The following is an 18,916-nucleotide window of genomic DNA, read 5'->3' as shown; positions in this document are numbered from 1 at the left end:
GGCTGCTGATATTGTGGGTGATCTTTTCACTGCGCTGACTGGAGAAGCAGTGAAGCATTCACTTACAAGAGGTCAACGATTTTAATTCAAAATGTTTTCAGGAGTTTTATATTTCCACAGGAAATTCATTATTTCAGGGAAAATGTTTATCTTCTCTTCAAAAGTATATAAATTGTCTGGAATGTGTTAGTTTCCTTTTTTTTTTCCCTGAAACACTTCTCTGATATACAATTATTAAAGGAAAACTCATGTAACAGAGTTTTACTTCTCATTCTTTGTAACACTAAATTTCCTGTCTCCTTACAACAACTCTTACCATTGTTTCAATGACTTTGACACTGGAATTTATCAGGTAGATCTGGTCTTTGCCACGTCTAGAGGAAGAACAGTTACAATTTCTGTGATGTTTTTTGTGGGATGCTCCACTAGTTTCCCTTTAACACCAGACTTCATAAGAAGGTAGAAATAAAAAAGGTAGCTTGAAATACATTTTATTTCTCTGTGGGCTTAAAAATCTTTGGCTTCTTACAGTCTTGTGGTAATGGCATGAATAAAACCTTACTCTGATTCCTGCTATGTCCTGATATGTAGGACAGCTTTCTAACAGCAGGGAGAGTCAGGTAAGAGGACAGATCTCCCATGGAAATTTGGCACTGCTGTATTTAAAAGCCAATTGGACAAGCACTTGAAGAGGAATAATTTAGCTGCTCTTAATCCACTCCTGCGCAGGGTATCACAGTGACCTTTTAATGCCCATTTAACCCTGTCTCATGGGAAAGTGTTCCCCTCCCCCAGAGCTTCTGGATTATTTCCAGGCAGAAGACCCCTTTTAGCTTTATCACTTGACCACCACATTGCTTTACTAATCCACCTCCCTGTTTTTTTTCCACCTTGGAAAGTACAGCGAGTGCCTGGAGCTGTCATCCACAACAGGCCAGAGATGGGACCCCATAGTCAGGCCCACTTTTCTTCACCTCTACCATGAACAGGTATTTATTTTCTGCAAAAGCCTGCACTTCTAATAAAAACATGCCCTGCCTTTCAGGACTTGTATTTTCATGGCTGATTCGCAACTGATCGGGAGCTGCTAAATCCAGTAGCCCCACAGAGGTGAGGCTGCGCAGGTCCACCCCCCTGAATCCAGCAGACACATCCACAGATGTGTAAAATGTGTGTATGCACTGATGGTTCCAGTGACCAGCTCAGACAGAAATACTCAGCACTCAAACAGCACCAGTGGCTTCATCCTGCTCTGGCAGATCAGGGTGAAGGTCTGTGAATGCAATATATTTATAAAAGTCATCACAGAATCATAAAATGGTTTGAGTTGGAAGGGACTTTAAAGATCACCCAGTTCCAATCCCTTACCATGGGAAGGGACACCTTCCTCTAGACCAGATTGCTCCGAGGCCCATCCAGCCTGGCCTTACAAATATTATGGTCATTTCCAAATTTTGAAATTAAAACATAGACTTCCAGATAATACCATGCATGAAATCCAAGGGAATGGCCTTCATTTATGGAAGAGACACTGGAACAGCAATTAAGATTGGAACTCATACACAGTGAACCATTATGGGCTAAAATAAAAGTTGGATGAATCATTTTCCAGTCATATAAATCATTGAAGTTATTCTATCCATCACGAAGGTAAGCCAACCATGTAATGAATTATACAATGTGTTATTTTCCTATGCATGTTATTCCCATAGTTTGTTCTGTTGTTCAAAGTCTGTATGAGAGGATTTTTTTGCAAATACTTTTAAAATGATGAATAATCTTTACTTATAAGACTAAAAATACATGCCAGCTATTGTTGTATATTAAATTTGACAGCAGTTAAAGTGTTGGTATCTGAACTTACTTGACTGTGTCTTCAAAAGCTTTTACTAGGTGTTCCTTATGCGATTAAATATTCTTAGATTTGTGCAATTTGTTCTATAACTCATGGAAGGGAAAGTAAAAGTGTTCTAGATAATAATAGACAACCAGTCTCATGAGCAGGAACAGCTTTCCTTGCAATCACTTTTTATTGGGAGCTAAACATGGTCAAACTTCCATTGCAAATTCATGCAAGGACCAATTCTGAATCCTGTGGAGCAAAATAAAGCTCAGCAGAAATTTCAGGTGCTCCAGTGGAACAAGATCCCAAAGGCTTGCAATTTTTCCATTACAAGTACATTTTATTTGCAAGGAGTTGGCACTGGTTGTAGGCAGAGTACGCCAGACCTTCACCTGCCCACACAGGCAGTGACACACAAGTCCCCACAGTTTATGAGGATGTGGAGCTGATCCAGAGGTCTCTGCTCAGACTGTCTTGGATTTTGTGCACACCAGCACCAAGCAGCTGTTTGTTGTTACCAATGTGATTTCTTAGCATGAGGCACCACTTTGGCCTTGGTTTGAAATGCCCTGCAGGAAGCAGTGACCTGGCCCAAGGGAGCTGCTTCTTCGCTGGTTCTGGCACAGCTTCCACGCAGGATTTCCAGACACTGAAGCTTTTTGTCCTGAATGTTTGGTTTGTGAGTTTAGTATATCAGATTTGCAAAGTCAGTGAGTAACTGGCTCGCAAATTATGAATGCAGCAGGAGAGCTTGGATTGAAGCACTGGGAGGTGGGCAGCCAGGAGGAGCACAGGTATGACTGCACTGGTTTGGCACAGCACAGTGTACAGCACTGAAAGCTGAAATCAAGAACTGCAGACAGAGAAGCTGTCTGAAGATCTGGGATTAGGAAGCAGCTCAGTGGTCCATCCATCCAGCGTGGGCTGGCAAAGAAAGGTCAGTGCTGCACAAAATTTTCATTCCCGGCACTTATACCGGACCTGTAATGGTGCCATGGGTTGCTGAGTCCCCACCAAGTGTAAAGGGCTCTGAAGAAAGAAGAAATTCAGAAAAAACATGTAAATTAGTTTAGTTAATAGAATTACCATTGTGCTTTAACATTAAGATACAAACATTTTTGCATCTTCAGTCTTAGAGAACCAAAACCAAATACCAATAATTATTTCCAGGCTTTGCCAAAGCCTTTGAGTAGGGCCTTCATGGTTAATTATTATTCCAGTCACTCTGTTAGGGAGACACATGAGCCTTTAAGAAACTCTTGCAGTTTTGAATACTTTCAAAGTATTCAAATAATTAAGTGGCAACTGTGCCATTCTATCTTCTGTTGCTCATTCAATCTTACCCTAATCATTTACCTTCCACTGCTGAATATGGAGTGGAAGAGCACTACAAGTGTAACATCTGATTCTGTATCTTTAAAGTATTAATGATCTCGTTCCATATTTACTGTTTTTGTGAGCAACAAGTATCAAATCTCTGCTAATGTTTAGGCAATGATGAGACAAAACACTTTGTTATATAGGCAGTGCAGCCCCAGTAACTAGAATTGATGGAATTACCGGGATTTTCTGAGTTAAAACGATTGAGTTGTTCATTACATGTTTTATAATACTCCTCTCAAAATTTATGTAACCACAGTTGATCATGGTTGTTCAGCTGAGCCTGATGAATGAAAGGTATAAAGATGGAAAATGCTACACAAATGCCTGAATCTCTTACCTCCTTTGGCACTGCATCCAACAGCACAAATTCGTACTTGTACAGGAACAGCACAACGAACAGCTGGATTTCCATGATTGCAAACCACCTGCACAGAAAGGGAGGAAAGCATTGGCCCTCCAGACTGACCACCACATGTGTATTATGAGCAAGTAAGAAACAGGGTGTCATTGACACATTTTACACTCTGTGCTTTTGTTCTGCTTGAAAGTTTATCTTCCATAGGAAAACTGCTGTAGTTCAGGTCTGTTACTCAGCAAGGAACAAGAATGTGGCAGCTGCCCGTTTTTACTGTGGTGGAACACTGGACTGACAGTATCCCTTCTGACACCTACTTTAAACCAGTTCCTTATCATTATGGATTTTTCCACTGTATAAACATTTATGTTCTCCTAACACTTGCTGACTTGAAATAACTTCCTAGGAGTGAGAAGGCAGTCAGACAGAAAAGGCCATATGACTAATTGTGCTATATAAAGTTATATAATGCAGCTGGGAGCCTGGTGACATCAGAGAGCGGTGACAGTGGGAGTTATTATTTAATGCATCAGCATTAGGATGCAGTAGGAGACCCAAGGGCATGATTTCTTTTTTCTGTAACACTCTCCCAAAGGCCTTTCTTAGGCCAGAGAAGATTTTAGATAACTGCAGGTGAAATCCTCCAGGTTTTTAATGCTTATGTATACAAGAGCTTTCTGCATTCACCAGTGTGCACCTATGCGACATCATGGGATTACTCACTTGCAGAGTTTAGACATAAGTCTTAAATACCCAGTTAAAATAATAATACCACCTTGCTCTTCTACAGAAGAATGCAGGGAAACTTGGATAAAATAGGTATGGGGAATTCACAGCGGAAGAGGCTGCATGACTGCACATGTAGCAGTCATGTAGCAGTGGCCTGGCAGATGTGAAGGGAAGCTAAAGAGCCTCCCAGACCCAAGGTAACTCCTGCAGACCCACCAGGCTCTGCACATGAAGACACCCTGGGCTCTGGAGTGGGAAGATCCTTGTTTGTTTCAGCACAGCTTCAGACTCAAATTATTCCTCTGATTTCACAATGGATTTGCCTTGAGCTTTTGGTGGCCTTGGCTCAGGGGAATGGAGTGCAGAGATATTTTGATGGCTATTAGCCCAGCTCAGGTGGGATGTAGCCCAAGCTCCAAGCCTGCAGCACCATGCAAGGCGGAGTCCTTCCAGTCCCAGTTCTGTTTGCACAGCAGGGCCCTGGACTCCAGTGCTTGAGGGGACAACACACCCATGCAAGACAAGCACAGTCACACAGGCAACAGTCACCTGGTTCAACCAAAGTAGTCAAACTGACATCAAATTTTTCTTTTAGGTAAAAAATATGGCACAGAAATGGCTTTTTCGGAGCTATTTCCACATTGGTTTGGTAGAATATTGGACAGTTATTTACTAGCTTTCAGTTTGATTAAATTAGTTTTTAATTTTATGCTAAACTTTTGCAGTAGAGAAGTTAAGTGTTTCATACATTTCATTTATAAGCCTCAGTACTGAAATAAATAAAAATGCATCTTAAACTTGAAATATCATTGTTTCATTCAATCATATGGAGGAAATCTGCAACCTGGAATCCTTGATACAACCCTTGATTTAATTTTCTTTTTATCAAGACCATCACATTATTCTTTTACAATTATCACTGAAAAACCTGAAGGTGTTTGTTACTACGTGGACTGCTAAAGGGTCTGAAAGGGCTTTTTTGTTTCTCAGCAAGAACAAGATTCTCCATCTGTTGTCTCTGTAGAAATGTTGTACTTTTCTCTCTAAACAAAAAATTATTTTAAAGGTGTTATCAGCATCCAGAGAACAGCCTGGACAAAGACATAGGTCAGGATATATAAACAAGCAGCTTTCAGAAACATTGTTTTGCAGCTTTCTCTGTACCTGCAGACACCTCTTGTGAATTTTGCTGTTGCCCTAGCTGGGAGTGAGGCTGTGCTCAGATTTAGCTCAGGAATGTGGCACAAACCACCGAGGTACAGCAGTGAGTGAGCACTTCCCCCTGGCAAGCCTAAATGGTGAAAACAGTTTTATTCATTTTGCTCATGTTTTTAATGCCTTCACAAAGTTTACCTGGCACTCATGTCTAGCCTGTCATAGGATGCAGATTCCAGAATGCAGATCCTCTGAAACACCCTCCAGATTCCTTGCTCCACATGGAACTCGAGGTAAAATGACTGGTCTTAAAGATTCTAAGGAGACTTTTGTCTCAGAGAAGCTCAGGTTTTAAAGGCAGAGGATTGAGCACAGAGATGTTTGAACACAGGAACAAGGAGCAGCTGGCTCCCTGGGACCTGTTCCAGGAAGAGGGACAGCAGAGAAAACAGCAGAAGGAATGCAGGAAGTACCAAGGCTGGCATTGCTGGAGGAGTGAAGTGAGACAGGATCTGCAATTTAAGCCATCATACAATATTGTGTGCTCTAATGCAAAGACCAGATTCAAACAGAGAGGAGCTAGTTAAGATACCTGAAGATCAGCAGAGATGACAATGGAATCACAAAGGATGGAAAGAGGCTCAGACCTGAGAAATGTTCTGTAGGTTTGTTTAGAACGGGCTTAAGGCAACCTAAATAACTGTGTCTGTTAAATGGTGCATTTGGAAGTGGAGCAACCCTCCCTTGATGAAAAGAAACCTCAGCAGCGGCAGAGCTAAGCTGAATTTCTTCCCTAGGTGGTGGGCAATATCCCTTGATACACTAATGGTCTCAGATTCTGCCTGTTCATTGTGACTTCACCTGTCTTTTCCAGGAATGAAACCACTTTTGGATCAGTTTAAACAAGGGTAGATGATGCTGAACATTAGGAGACTGGCAAAGAGCAAAGCAAACACGTTAGCTCCAAGAGTAAGAGAAGCCCAGTTCAAGTTCTCTGCAGGGTTTGGGAATAAATAAACTCCAGCTGTTTCACTGACCTTCCTGGACACTGATGCTTCCCTCCTCCAAATGCCACAAAGCTGTCCAAGAAAGCATTCTTCTCTAAATTTGCCTCTTTCCAACGATCCTGTGGGAAGAAACATTTTTTTTTTCCAAATCAGCCTTATATAAATAAAGCTTAACTTTATTTCTTCAGGCTAAAAATGACCTTGGACAGCTAATCCTCAATACAAAGTTGCACTAATACCATTTTTTTGCATTCAACCTGTTCGTATTAAGAGTCTGGATCCAAAAGTCAACACTGAATCAGGGAAAGCAATTAGGGTCCCATATGAAATACGTTTAGGTGCCTTAAAATGCTGGAGAAGTTTTCAAAATTACCCCTAAAGCAGTTTTCCTATACCTCCCCATTTCCTAAATCCTGCATCTTGAGCTATTAAAATGCAACCTTCTCTTTTTAAATCTACAAATGCAAATGTTCAACCAGTACAGAGGGAAGCCTCAGCCACAATATTGTGCCATGACACACAAATAGCTCACACACATCTTGCACAGAATAAACACTTCTAAGGCACTCTGCACAGACAAATGCAAGGTCTATGAGCTTTAACTGGTGTAAGCCAGTGTGTGAGAAGATGAAAGATTCTCCACAAAAAACAGCTTGTCTTTACCCAAAGGGATCCCTGCTCCATCCTAAATTGTTTGAGAAGAAAGGGACAACACAAGGAACAAGGCAATACTGGTTGAAGTTTTGGTGGGTGATACTGAGAGAAGCAAATCTCATGACTGCTGGGTGACAAACTGTACCAGCCTCCACAAACTCAGTGCTACTCTGCCAAGTAACACCCTGTCAAGCTTCTGGTGGTGAACTCCTCTGATGAAGCTGTCCCAGAGAAGACATCATCTTGCATTTATCTATTTTAGGGGTTTTTTTTTCAGCTAGAGCTGTTTAGAGATTTCTGAGGAAGAAACCTGTCGGCATCAAAATCCAACACAGAAGAAAAAAAATCTCAGTGGTGATGAAGCAAGGTCATACATTTGGAATGACAGTGTCCAAGGGGCACTCATCTAGTCTTCTTGAAAAAAGGGAGAATTTCTAAAAAAACAAGCTAACTTGCTCTTTAGAAATAAAGTTACTAAAAAAATAAGCTGCTGCATCAGAGTTTCAGCTTCAGATTTCAAAGAAGCAGGAATTGTTAAAAGGGATATGAAATCAAGAAGAGTTTGCTAGAAGGGAAGTTTTGTTTAAATTACTCTTTGATGTATTTCTATAAAAAAGACAAACTTCTATATTGGATGGTGCTAAAAAGAGCAGTTACAAGCCTGCCCACACAGCCACCTGCAGTGGAATAATAATCAAGAAACTAGATTAACTACTGAATTAGCAGAGATAGTACCTACAAGAAATCATCCGGCAGGGAGAGAATACTTGGAATCACAGAATTGGTTAGGTTGGAAAAGACCTCTAAGATCATCCAGTCCTACATTCACCCAACACTCCCAATCCACCACTAAACCACATCCCCAGCTGCCACATCTACACATCCCCTCCAGGGATGGTGCCCATTTTCCTGGGCAGCCTGTTCCAATGCCTGACAGCTCTTTCAATCAAGATATCTTTCCTAATATCAAATCTAAACCTTGCCTGGCACAATTTGAGGCTGGTTCCTCTCATCCTATCAGTTGTTACTGGAGAGAAAAGATTGACCCCCACCTGGCTGAAATCTCCTTTCAGGGAGTTACTGAGAGTGATAATGTCAGGACCAAAGTGATATTACAGTAGTAACAAATCACCTGCAACATGTCATTGAATTTAAAAAACTTTTTAATTCCTACAGGCTCCTCCTTTATGTCTCTGTATTCAAGTCCATTCTCCAGCCAAATTTAAGCATATTTGACAATATGCTTTTATTGTAAAATAAGTTAAGAGGAGAAATGACAGCAAAATACCTACACTTAAGAGTGACAACTTACAGGTTTGAATATTTCTGGATCAGGAAAATATTTTGGATTCCGGTGCAACCAATATGGTGACAACATCAGCATGTCACCTGCAGGGACGGTGAAATTCTGAAAAGAGAAAAATCTCTAAGAAAATAACTAAAAATCTCACAGTATAGTCCCTCCATGGTAGTTGTCTTCCATCAGCAGAAGATCCTAAGAAAAGACAAGTGAAGATGATAAAGCCATGGTGGCCATATTACATGTTTGAAGTTTCTTCTTGCTCTTGCTATTTTTTTCCCATAAAATCTAAACAGTGGGGAAGGTGGAAAGATTATTTGTATTCTAATTTGGTTTTTTTTTAGATATCAAAAGATCAAAAGCATTATTTCTGTCTTTCCTGCTTCTTGATTTATCATGTGAGCTGTTTTCTTTTTTTTCTAAATATGTTGTTAAATACTTCCTTCAATGCAAAGAAATTCAAAGAAAGCCTTCTATGACAGTAGATATTAGTAATTTGATCAGTAATGTTAGTCATGAGCACTGATTCCTTAAGAGTGTGGGTTTTGTCCCAGATATTTCTTTGCCCGATTCCTGAATGCTGACATCTCCCTTCTGAATGGTAGTGAAGAGGACAAAAAGGAGTCTTATCAGTAACTAAAATGTAGTTCCTTCTACTATACTTATTGTGTCTGATTCCTCTTTTATATGCCATCAGAATCTGTAGTTGAATTAAATTAAATCTTAAATCAATCAAAAATTGAAGGTGTCTGTGAGCCAGACAATCTAAACCACTCATATATTAATGCTGATGAATAAATATATTAAAAAGAATATATATGTGAGGCTGTGGAATACCTCTATTACTGTGATTTTACCCAGATCTATTGGGAGGACCCTTTCCAGACAAATCACACAGTATCCTTTGCGGGGAAAAAAACCCCACAACTAAACCTCACCTTGATTTTAATTGGGTTTATGACTTTCTTGGTGATTGCACCTGGAGACCTCAGTCGTATGGCTTCCAAAGTGCACCATTTAATGAAAGGGATCTTCTTCAAGTCTTCCTCAGAGACTTCCAGTTTATCTTTACCTGTTATGGCATGAGAAAGAAGACTCCCATGTAAAAATTACATTTCATACTTGTTTTGATACAGGCTGGCATGTCTTGCTTTAGGACTGTGGGTGAAATAATCAAGACTTCAAGGCATTATTTACACCCAAAAAATGTCTTTATATTTCAAAGTAAATAAATAGACCCAAATCAGTAAAATTTAAGAAAGCCACTGAACATAATTCAGTAACTCTAAGGTAGGTGTAGGTATGGCATTAGATAGAAGGGGCCAAACAAAGTCATGTTGGAAGTTAAAAGTCTTCAGAGTGTTTCTGTGCTTTCATAGGGCACTGCATGGAAATCTCAGGCACTGTAGGCACCAAGACAAGAATTCATGGCTGAGCTCCTGGGCTCTGTTAACATTAGAAAATGAAACAAGGCCAAGAGAAAGGCTTCAGGAGTCTTCTCTACTGGTTAATTACTAACAAGTTTCTTGATGCAGTTTTGACCCATGTCAACAAAGAGCCTTCTGTGAAAGTTTAACTCTGGTCCAAGGGACTGCATATGGGAACGAGTGCTCCCAGTAGGTGACTTTTTTTTGAGAGAAAGAGGTTACTCATGGGGGCTGAACCATGCTGGAAAAATTTGCCTTTGATGACAGAAAAGAGAACAGTTCCTGGTCTGTTTTTTTCCCATGAATAGTTGTAACTCTGGTGAACAGCACACCGTGAAAAGCACCTCAACTGACCCTATTAGGTGCCTGGAAAAAGCACAAGACTGGGAAATACAAAACTAAGTTTAAGTGATAGGAATGAAGAAACAAACACATACTGTTATTTTCTGATGGGAATGGAAAAAAAACCAAAACAAAACACATACTGTTCTTTTCCTACTTCTTTCTGCTAACATCAGAGGTGTTTTTGCTTAAAAATACATCTGGAGCTTATACTGAGTAAAGACCTGAGAGCTGGACTCTATGTTATCTGTGTTATCAGTAGCACCCTTAATTGAAACACTCATTGCTCCCTGACCAAGTGTGCCCTGGTCTGGGTCAACACAGGACAAATCACTTCCAGCTTCCAGAAGGACAAAATCAGATTACCTGCTTTGCCAAAAACAGAAGCCAGGTCTTCCATGACTTTCATGTAAATGGCAGGATTAGAGAGTATGAAAGCAAGGGTCCAAAATGCAATCTAAACAGAGATGGAAAGCCTTGAATTTAGGGACATGGAACAGAATGACAGTATCTTTTTAGCAAATCACAGAAGCAGGTGAAAACATTTGCACTTTTTTTGTATGTGCCTGTTGTAGCTGAGATGCACGGGGAGCTGTGCTTCCTGGGTAAATCCATATCTAAGGGCTCAGCTCCTGGGAGATTATATCTAGTCATCTGCTGTGTACTTATATTTAGTGAACATTATATAGCTTTGGCCTTGAGCTTTGAAACACAGAATCCTTTATTTTCAAATAACTAGGTGTTAAATTAAGTACTAAATCATTGTGCATGACTAGTTTTAGCTGTAGGAATGAAAGAAAAATAAATTCATATTAGCATTTGCAGAAATGAGGTTAAATAATTTGCAGGGTATTGTCATAGTGAATCACACTAAAATGGGCAGGAAAAGTTTTAATTAACAGCAAAACAAGGAGTAGTATATCCCCTTTAGAAATAATTTGCTAAGTGATTATGCAATGAAGTTGAAAATCAAGAAATTTAGGAAAGGAGAAAATCCTCTTAAGCAGGATGAAACCAGAAGGACTGGCAGCAATGCCAGGAGTCTCTCTCCTCTTGCTGAGCTAGCGGGAGGTGCAGCCTGCACACAGATCTGGTCGTGGGCCATCTGTGCTTTGGAGGGATGAAACTCTGACTGTTATTTCCCAAACACACTGACATGGATGCAGCCCTCCTTCTGCAAAGCAAATCTTGTAGCTTAGATTTCCTGTACAGCACTTGGACACTGTGGCTTCTCTCCACAGGCTAAGAAGGGATAACTGAATTGTTTCAGATAAAAGGGTTTAAAGTGCTTGTAAAAAATGCCCTTGGAAGGTGAAAGGCCTTTTCTTTCGTCATTCCATTCCCCAGAACAGTGGTTGTTACTATTCTGAGAAACAGAAAAATATCTGTATGTCTATTTACAGCTGAATATTACAGAAGTAAGTGTTGTGGAAGGAATGTCAGTTATCCTGATAACAGACAGCAGGCTATGCCTCCCACTTACGCCAACACGTGAATCCACAGAAACCTCACTGAAATTGATGAATTTCCCTTAGGCTAAACTGCAGTAATATCCAATGTCCAAAAAACATAGATATATCCGTTAGGGGAACATGTAAAAATAACTCACTATCATGTTTTTCTAAATCACATCTGCAATGGACATAACTGTGCTGGAAAGAGCTTAGTAGTCATGGTAAATAAAGGATGTTTTCGCTGCTATGGATTTTTCATCTGAGAAATTCCTATAAATGTCTTTGGTCAGCCTAAGCTGTGTTAAGATATATTGGGCTTGTTAGCATACTTATTTCAGTGTCATTAATCCAGCAAATCCTTTCCTAACACAGACAAAACTTAACAGCTCTAGAATCAAACTATTGCTTTTCTTCCAGTGGCATTTGTACAGCAGATCCACAGAAAATGAAAGAGACAAAATCACTTGAGGGTTTACACACAGATGAAGTTACTCTATATTATGCTTTTGATATTCTTTACAATTGTTAACACCAGGGTATCTGAAATAGTCTTTTCTATTATACAGCCACAGTGCTTCAAAACAGAGTTAAATGCTCCTCACAGCTTAAGACTGTGATCTTAATAGCTGTGAGGCTTATGTTCCTGAAATGTTATGACAGGGGACAACATGATTTAGGAAAAATACAATAAGAGCTTTTCTTGTCATTGCTTCTGTGACATTGCAGCCTGGGTATATTTGTAGTGATGCATGTGGGCGTGATAATCCTTTCTTTGGAATCCATGGAGTGTGTGTGACCTCTGCTTCAAAGCCTTTCCTTCCCAAAGCCAGGCTTTGGAGAAGGAGAGAGAGAAGGTGTTTCTGCAGCTGATGTACTTACAGGCACAGCATTTGCTTGGGCAGCCCAGAGCATCAGGAGACCATAATTGGGAGCTAGATGTTTTCCCTGCAAGCTATCCAGGAGATGTTGTAGAAGTGTCTGTTAAAAATAAAATAAAATAATCTGTATTTCCAAGAATATATTAAATATATATTATGGTTTGTGGCAGGGCTTACTAGAACTCAAGGACTAGCTTCTCAAAGAGAAGTAATGTTAGTTATGGCTGTTTTGGAAGGCACAATGTAGAGATGACAACTATTAAGAGAAAGTGAGACTTACATAGGCAGAGAGCAAGGAGAACTCAGTGCACCACATGAATTCCTCCTGAATACTTTCACTGCTCTCCATTTCCTTAAAGTTTGAGGATTAGGTTCCCTCACTCCCATTGTTTCTTGTATGTGGAAGAAAGGAAAAAAAAATCTCTATTCTAATCCCTTCTCTACACCTCTGTTTTAAAGAACCTGAAAATGGGAATGAGCCAGTTGAACAAATGGAAATGAAAAAAATGTTTTCTCTGTTCATACAAAAAAGGTGCTTGTTATAAAGACATGGTCTGACACATCAGCAAACTCCCTAGTTTCAGGCACCTTGTTGGTGACCTAAGCAGTGACTTTAATGGGCTGATATTTGAAACTATAGTAACTGTGTAATGTTCTAGGATCAGCTTTTGTTTATAGTGTTTCCTTAAATGCAGGGCAACCATGCACTTGAGACAAAGCTTCCTGCCTACTTTTCAGAGGGGAAAAGGCTGGTCTTGAATAAAAAATGTCTGATTTTTTTTTCCAAATTCCCATCCAATCTAAGACACCAAGTTTGTGCTTCCTCCTTACTGCACCTTCCTACCTCCTACCAACTCCTCTCCAGCCTTCTCTTTCTTTCTGCTGATCTGGTTTAATTTTATTAAAGAAATTGCAGCATGTAAAGCTTCTAAAGTCTAAATAAAACCTGTTTTGTTTAATGATCTATTCTACAACCATTTGGTAGGTCAAAATTCCCAGGCCAGTCTGCCATCACATTTGTCAGCCCTATCAGCAGAATTCCTGCCAGAGCTCAGGAGAATAACCAGGGGAACAACTTATCTCAGCTTTGACACAATCAATATTTACGGTACTTGGCTCCCAATCCAGTAATCTGCTATTTTCTACCAGTCTGGCTGTTGAAGGATCTGCTCACTCTACACCAGGGTTTATAAATAGCACATGTAAGACTTTGAAGTTTCACAGCATGGTGCCCTCAATGAAACAACTGAAGGGTCTTTCTCTCACCTCTTTCAACTGCTCACTGCAATGTGGTACTGAAGGCTGGGGATGGGCCATAGCTCTGAACCCTTGCCTTAAAATTCCCCAGGGGAAGATGTTCATTCTCAAAATTGCTTGGAATGAAGTAAATGGAGGAGCAAGAGTCAAAATTATGGGTCTGTCCTACTGCAGGTGACAGCAATACTGGAACATTTGGGTTTAGCTATAAAAGCTGACGTTTGACTTATTTCTTCCAGTATTGAAGTAATTCCTACCCTCCACTGCTTCAGTCAGAATATAGAACAAAGTCATCTTATTTCCTAACCTCGGATGTTTACCTTGGATGCAGTCTCTGAAGGGTTGGTCCTTTCAGCATCCAACACTACTTTCTCAAATAATTTTAGAAGCCATTTTTTGGATTTAGACCAGCTCCTGTAAAGAAAAGCAACAAACAAGAACCACTTAACTGAGGCAGCACAAACCAAAATTTCCTTTTCCATGAGAAGCCCTCCTTGGGTTGTTTTCCAAAAGCCCCTGGGCAGCAGTCAGCTGATGAACAGCCAAGTGTCACTCTGACTGACAGAAGTGGTGACTGGCATGAGGAACAGCACGTCCAAGGCCTTCACCTTGGCCAGACCTCCTCTTGCAGCCAGGACCTGGGACTGCAACACTCCTACATTTTTCATACCTTTTTATTACAGGTTTTCATTGTTGATTTGGACAGATTGCTTTGGACAACCTTTTCAAGAATGATCCTCTTGAAGAAAATCAAGGTAATTTTTTAGAGCATCCTCAATCTTTCTGAAGGTATTTTGAGGTGCTAAAGGTGCAATGATGGCCCTGAGAGCACTGACAGTGTCTGGAAGCACCTCCTCAGGGTTTAGGTGTCTCTACCCAAGGTCAGTTCTGTGACAGTGCACACATGTAACCTGGGATTGGTACTGAGAAAATAGCTGAGGTGTGGAAAAGAGCAGAGGGACACCTCACTGAAGCCCCCCTGAGCTTGGGACTTACATTTAAGCTCAGGCTTTGCTCTTTACCCCATTCTACTTCTCCCTGACAGGTCAAAGCTGGGCTCTGCTCACCTAAGCCAGGTTATTTCTGCTTTACACCAGGAAAATGCACAAGACAAGGTCAGGACTTTTTTGAAACATTTAGCTAAAAGCCTGCTTCACCTGAGGGCACACCATCAAGAAAAACTGGGCATCATCCTCCAGGCGAAATGTCTCCCATGGCTGACACTGCAGCAAGATAAATCCCTGTAGTGGGTACACCACAATCATCATCTCTGCCCTTTTACCTCAGGAAGCACTCAGGCATCTGAGAAGCGTATTCAAAGTCCTCATCGTACTTCTGAAAATGCTCTTCAAACTCCTTGATTTCACTCGGACTGGTTGGGCAGATGCCCTTCCCAAACAGGGTGTTCACCACTGCTGGATACATGACATGCCTGCAAGGACAAAAATCCCAAGACTTAGGGGCCACAAGGGAGCTGTTGCAGCAGTTTTAGACCAGGATGCAGCACACTGGATTGCCAGCCCTGGAAGCTGTGGGACTCAAGGGTCACACCAGTATGGAAGGGCTGGCACAAGGCTCACACCTCAGCCACACACTTATTTCAGATTTTAAACAGAGGCAGGAGATACACAGACCTCAGGCTGGTCTTCTACACATGGCTGAACTTCACCAGCTAGGGTTTGGTCACTTGAGTGGGAGCAGAAAGGCTCTGGCCACCGAGGTCCCCTTCTCCCCATTAACCACCCCTCTCATTTCAGTTTGACCCACATGAATCTTCTGGGCATTGCAGAAACCCCCCTGGACCAAACATCCTGAAACATCCCTCCTCTGGCTGCAGCTTTCCTGGGCAGATAATGTTTTTTTGGTTTCTTTTCATCTCACTCTTTCATGCTTGCTCCTCTGTTATCCTGCAATCTCTGAGCTCCTTTTTGAGACCCTTCTCCTGTACTCCAGGAAACTCTTGTGCAGCCTTTGCTGTGTCCCAGATGCTGCTAAGTGAGAATTTTAAGGAATAGCGCTCACTTTTCTGATTTTCTGATAATTAGGAAGAGGGGGCCATCTGGTGGCTCTATGGATTTCATTTTGAGGCAGCTAAATAACAATTATGCAGAATGTTACATTCCAATAGTTCTACTTTGCGTTGTTTAGCAAAGCAGAACCAATCACCCCCTACCAGATTTCAAAGCCCCTCTCCCCCATGTTTTTCCCCAGGTAATCCAAACTGCAGTAACTGCAGTGAGAGATGCCAAGTGATTTAACTGTACTAACAGCTCTATCTTATTGTATTATGTAGGAAAAGGCAGTAAAAGAAAATCTGAATGTGAGGTGTTAGAAACAGGTCCAAACCAAAGACAGTATCTGTCTCCATCCCTGGGAGTCTTCCAGGTCAGGTTGGATGGGGCTCTGAGTGACCTGCTCTAATGGAAGGTGCCCATGGCAGGGGATGGAATAAGAGGATCTTAAAGGTACTTTCCAACTCAAATCATTCTGTGATTCCATTAGTTCAACTTGTAATACAGATGGACAGACACAATATAGGTGTTGCACCAGATAATCACAAAAAAGAAGGAGTTAAAAGTTTTGTTGCTGTCACATACTTTTTTTTTAACATGAAGTTCTGGTAGCTAAGTCAGTTGCAGAGGGTCTTAGTTAAGCTTCAAGATAAGCTTGGTTCAAACATGAAAAGTTCTCAAACTGCAGAAGATTAAGCATTTTGTCTAAGTTCTTTATCAACATGTGAAGCTTTTACCCCATCTTTTGGGAAACAGGGTTTGTTGGAACATGCTGTTTTTTCCTTTTTCTTCCAAACAGGCAATTCAAATCCTTCTCCTAAATGGAAAAAACATCTCTCCATGAAACCCTGCCCACTCTGTGAGCCACCTGAAACCAGGAAGCTGAGATCAGCATCCTGACAAAACCTTTGTAAGACTTTTGAGCTCCAGTTGCTTTACAGAGATATGTCCCTTCCACATAGGAGATCCCTGAGTTAGAAATGTGCTGCAAAACTCCCTTACCTTACCAGGTCATTGAGGTCACCCGTGCCCTCCATGCCCAGGTGAGCCATGTGCTCATGGAGCTCCTTACACAAAGTGCCTGAGAACATGTGCAGATTATTGGGACTCATTTTCCCCTTCATCATGCTGTAGAGGATACCGTGGTTCTGATAAAATGCTTCTGCAGGAACAGAGACTAAATACAAAATGAAACAGAAACATTTTGGAAAGTAGATTTTTCACTGAAAGATAGAGTGAGCATTTTTACACCTAAATTTTGACTCTAATTTAAATGCCTTAACCTTCATTTTCCTAAAGTAAAATTCCATGGAAGCTTCCTTGTAACCATGTAAAGATTTTGGTAATGAGTCTGCTTCTCCCAGTCCATGTAACATCTTCCTCCCTCGTGAAGCTTCAGTGCCAGAACCAACAATCCAGAAATCTCCCCCCAGTGGGATGTACAGAGATGTGCAGGCACGCCACAAAATTGAATGAAGTGAAAAAAAACCAGTTTGTGTCTCCATCATCTCCACTGCTATAGCAGTACATCCTCATAAACACCCCATCATTTTCTAATGACTGTTGTACTACTGTGGAGCAACTAATTATTGCTGCAAGCTGATTTGCCATGAAGTGATAGGATTACCTAAGATTGCTCTTAACAAGGTACATGCAGGTAGGGTGTCCAGCCACAGCAAAGGACTTGATTGCAAACTGGGGTTGCTGGATGGTAAAAGGAATAACCTTCCCTGGATAAAAAACTTCTGATTCCTTGAGACTGAATCCAAATCCCTCAGCTGGTTTACAGTACTGGGTCACCATGGAGAAATTGAGTTTCACCATTTCATAGCACAGTCATGGACTAAAATAAGCATTTAAGGCATGATCAAAAAGCCAACAGGCTTTTGGTTGGGATTTCATGTTCCTGGGTAACTAGATTTGGTTTCCTTTAAAAAAGAGAAAGGTCTGAGTTACCTGCATTCTTGACAGCTTGTTGTACTGCCTGTTCAAAATTTAAGTCTTCAGATTTGAAAAACGCTTCAGCTCCTTCTTCCTCAGTCACAAAAGTGAACCGTTTTCCCAGAGCAAATATTGTGAACACAGGTCCATGCTAGAACAAAGATTTCCTGTCAGTACACTGTTAGCACATTTTGCAGGACTCCCAGCATGACTTCAGTGCTGCTGAGAGGTGAGGAGAGAGGACCTGGTCATTTCTGCTCTCTGCACACCTTGCCTCAAAACTGCACAAAGATGAACATGAATCAGACCAAAATTTGCAGACTTATTACCAGAAGGGGATGTGGTATGTGCCTGACCTCTTGCAGAGTAGAAGAGATTTCTTCTCTTAAATTAACACTTAATATTTGAATTACATTGCAGCTCAAACAATACAACCTACGTGGATTTAGAGAACCCAAGGGATGGATTATCTACTGCATCCTTTGGCTGCCACAGCAAAGTACCAATACTGTAAAAGCCCATAATCCTACTATTTCAGTTTACTCTGTTTTAGCAAAAAGTCCACCCTCCTGCATATTTTTAATATTTAAATTTTCTTTCCCCTTCCCTTCCCTTCTCCTGTTGTGTCCTTTCTCCTAATACCAATGATTTCTTTCTCATAGATATTAATATTAAAATAGCTAACAACCTTTGAGCAGAACAGATTGACTGACATTCAGGAAAGATTTTTGATACCATAAATCATTATTTCATCTACCCTTAATCTAATATCCTAGAGCCTTCTTGAAACTTCCAGCAACAGGAATTAAATTCTGAGTTCTTACATTGTTAAAACGATCCCTGATATTTGTAAATACTCTAAACTAGAAAACAAATGTGATATATCTACTGTCTTTTTACTGCCTATTTTAGGCATAAAAAGATCATTCTACCTTGCTCACACTGTTTATGCCATTGACTTTAACCATTTCTTTTGTTGTTGGTGTCTGTAGTGTAAATCCTGCTTCATCAAAAGCTCTTTGAAGCCAAGGAAAAGATTCCTCCTGGCATCAGTTGAATTTTGATTGTGTCCTTCAACTGCAAATTATTACAGAAAGAGTGACAGTTCAAACCCTCTGGGTGATAATAAATAAAATATTGTTTTAATAACGAGTGTTCAAGGCCAGGTTGGATGAGGCT

The 18,916-nt window shown here is 40.7% G+C and overlaps 1 protein-coding gene across 4 annotated transcripts in view; it reads right to left on the bottom strand.

Moving 5' to 3' along the window:
• Window positions 1-1,992: 1,992 nt before the first annotated feature.
• The window catches only part of CYP39A1 (cytochrome P450 family 39 subfamily A member 1), a 27,401-nt gene continuing 10,477 nt past the window's right edge, over window positions 1,993-18,916 (bottom strand). For 3 of the 4 annotated variants that reach the window (XM_021529746.3, XM_021529744.3, XM_021529743.3), the window contains 11 exons: window positions 17,753-17,888; window positions 16,799-16,973; window positions 15,067-15,216; window positions 14,105-14,198; window positions 12,529-12,627; window positions 10,562-10,652; window positions 9,365-9,498; window positions 8,439-8,534; window positions 6,503-6,591; window positions 3,564-3,651; window positions 1,993-2,872 (listed from right to left, as the gene is read on the bottom strand). In XM_021529746.3, the coding sequence (XP_021385421.1) occupies window positions 2,801-2,872; window positions 3,564-3,651; window positions 6,503-6,591; window positions 8,439-8,534; window positions 9,365-9,498; window positions 10,562-10,652; window positions 12,529-12,627; window positions 14,105-14,198; window positions 15,067-15,216; window positions 16,799-16,923 (1,038 nt within the window). In that variant the 5' untranslated portion in view covers window positions 16,924-16,973; window positions 17,753-17,888 and the 3' untranslated portion in view covers window positions 1,993-2,800. Of the gene's footprint in view, window positions 2,873-3,563; window positions 3,652-6,502; window positions 6,592-8,438; window positions 8,535-9,364; window positions 9,499-10,561; window positions 10,653-12,528; window positions 12,628-14,104; window positions 14,199-15,066; window positions 15,217-16,798; window positions 16,982-17,752; window positions 17,889-18,916 lie in introns of those variants that run through there. The other variant, XM_077782461.1, reaches the window with a different exon arrangement.

Source organism: Lonchura striata, chromosome 3, assembly GCF_046129695.1.
Source record: "Lonchura striata isolate bLonStr1 chromosome 3, bLonStr1.mat, whole genome shotgun sequence".
NCBI lineage: Eukaryota > Metazoa > Chordata > Aves > Passeriformes > Estrildidae > Lonchura > Lonchura striata.
Note: the sequence above shows the minus strand (reverse complement) of the source record. Positions and strands in the feature narration are given on the sequence as shown.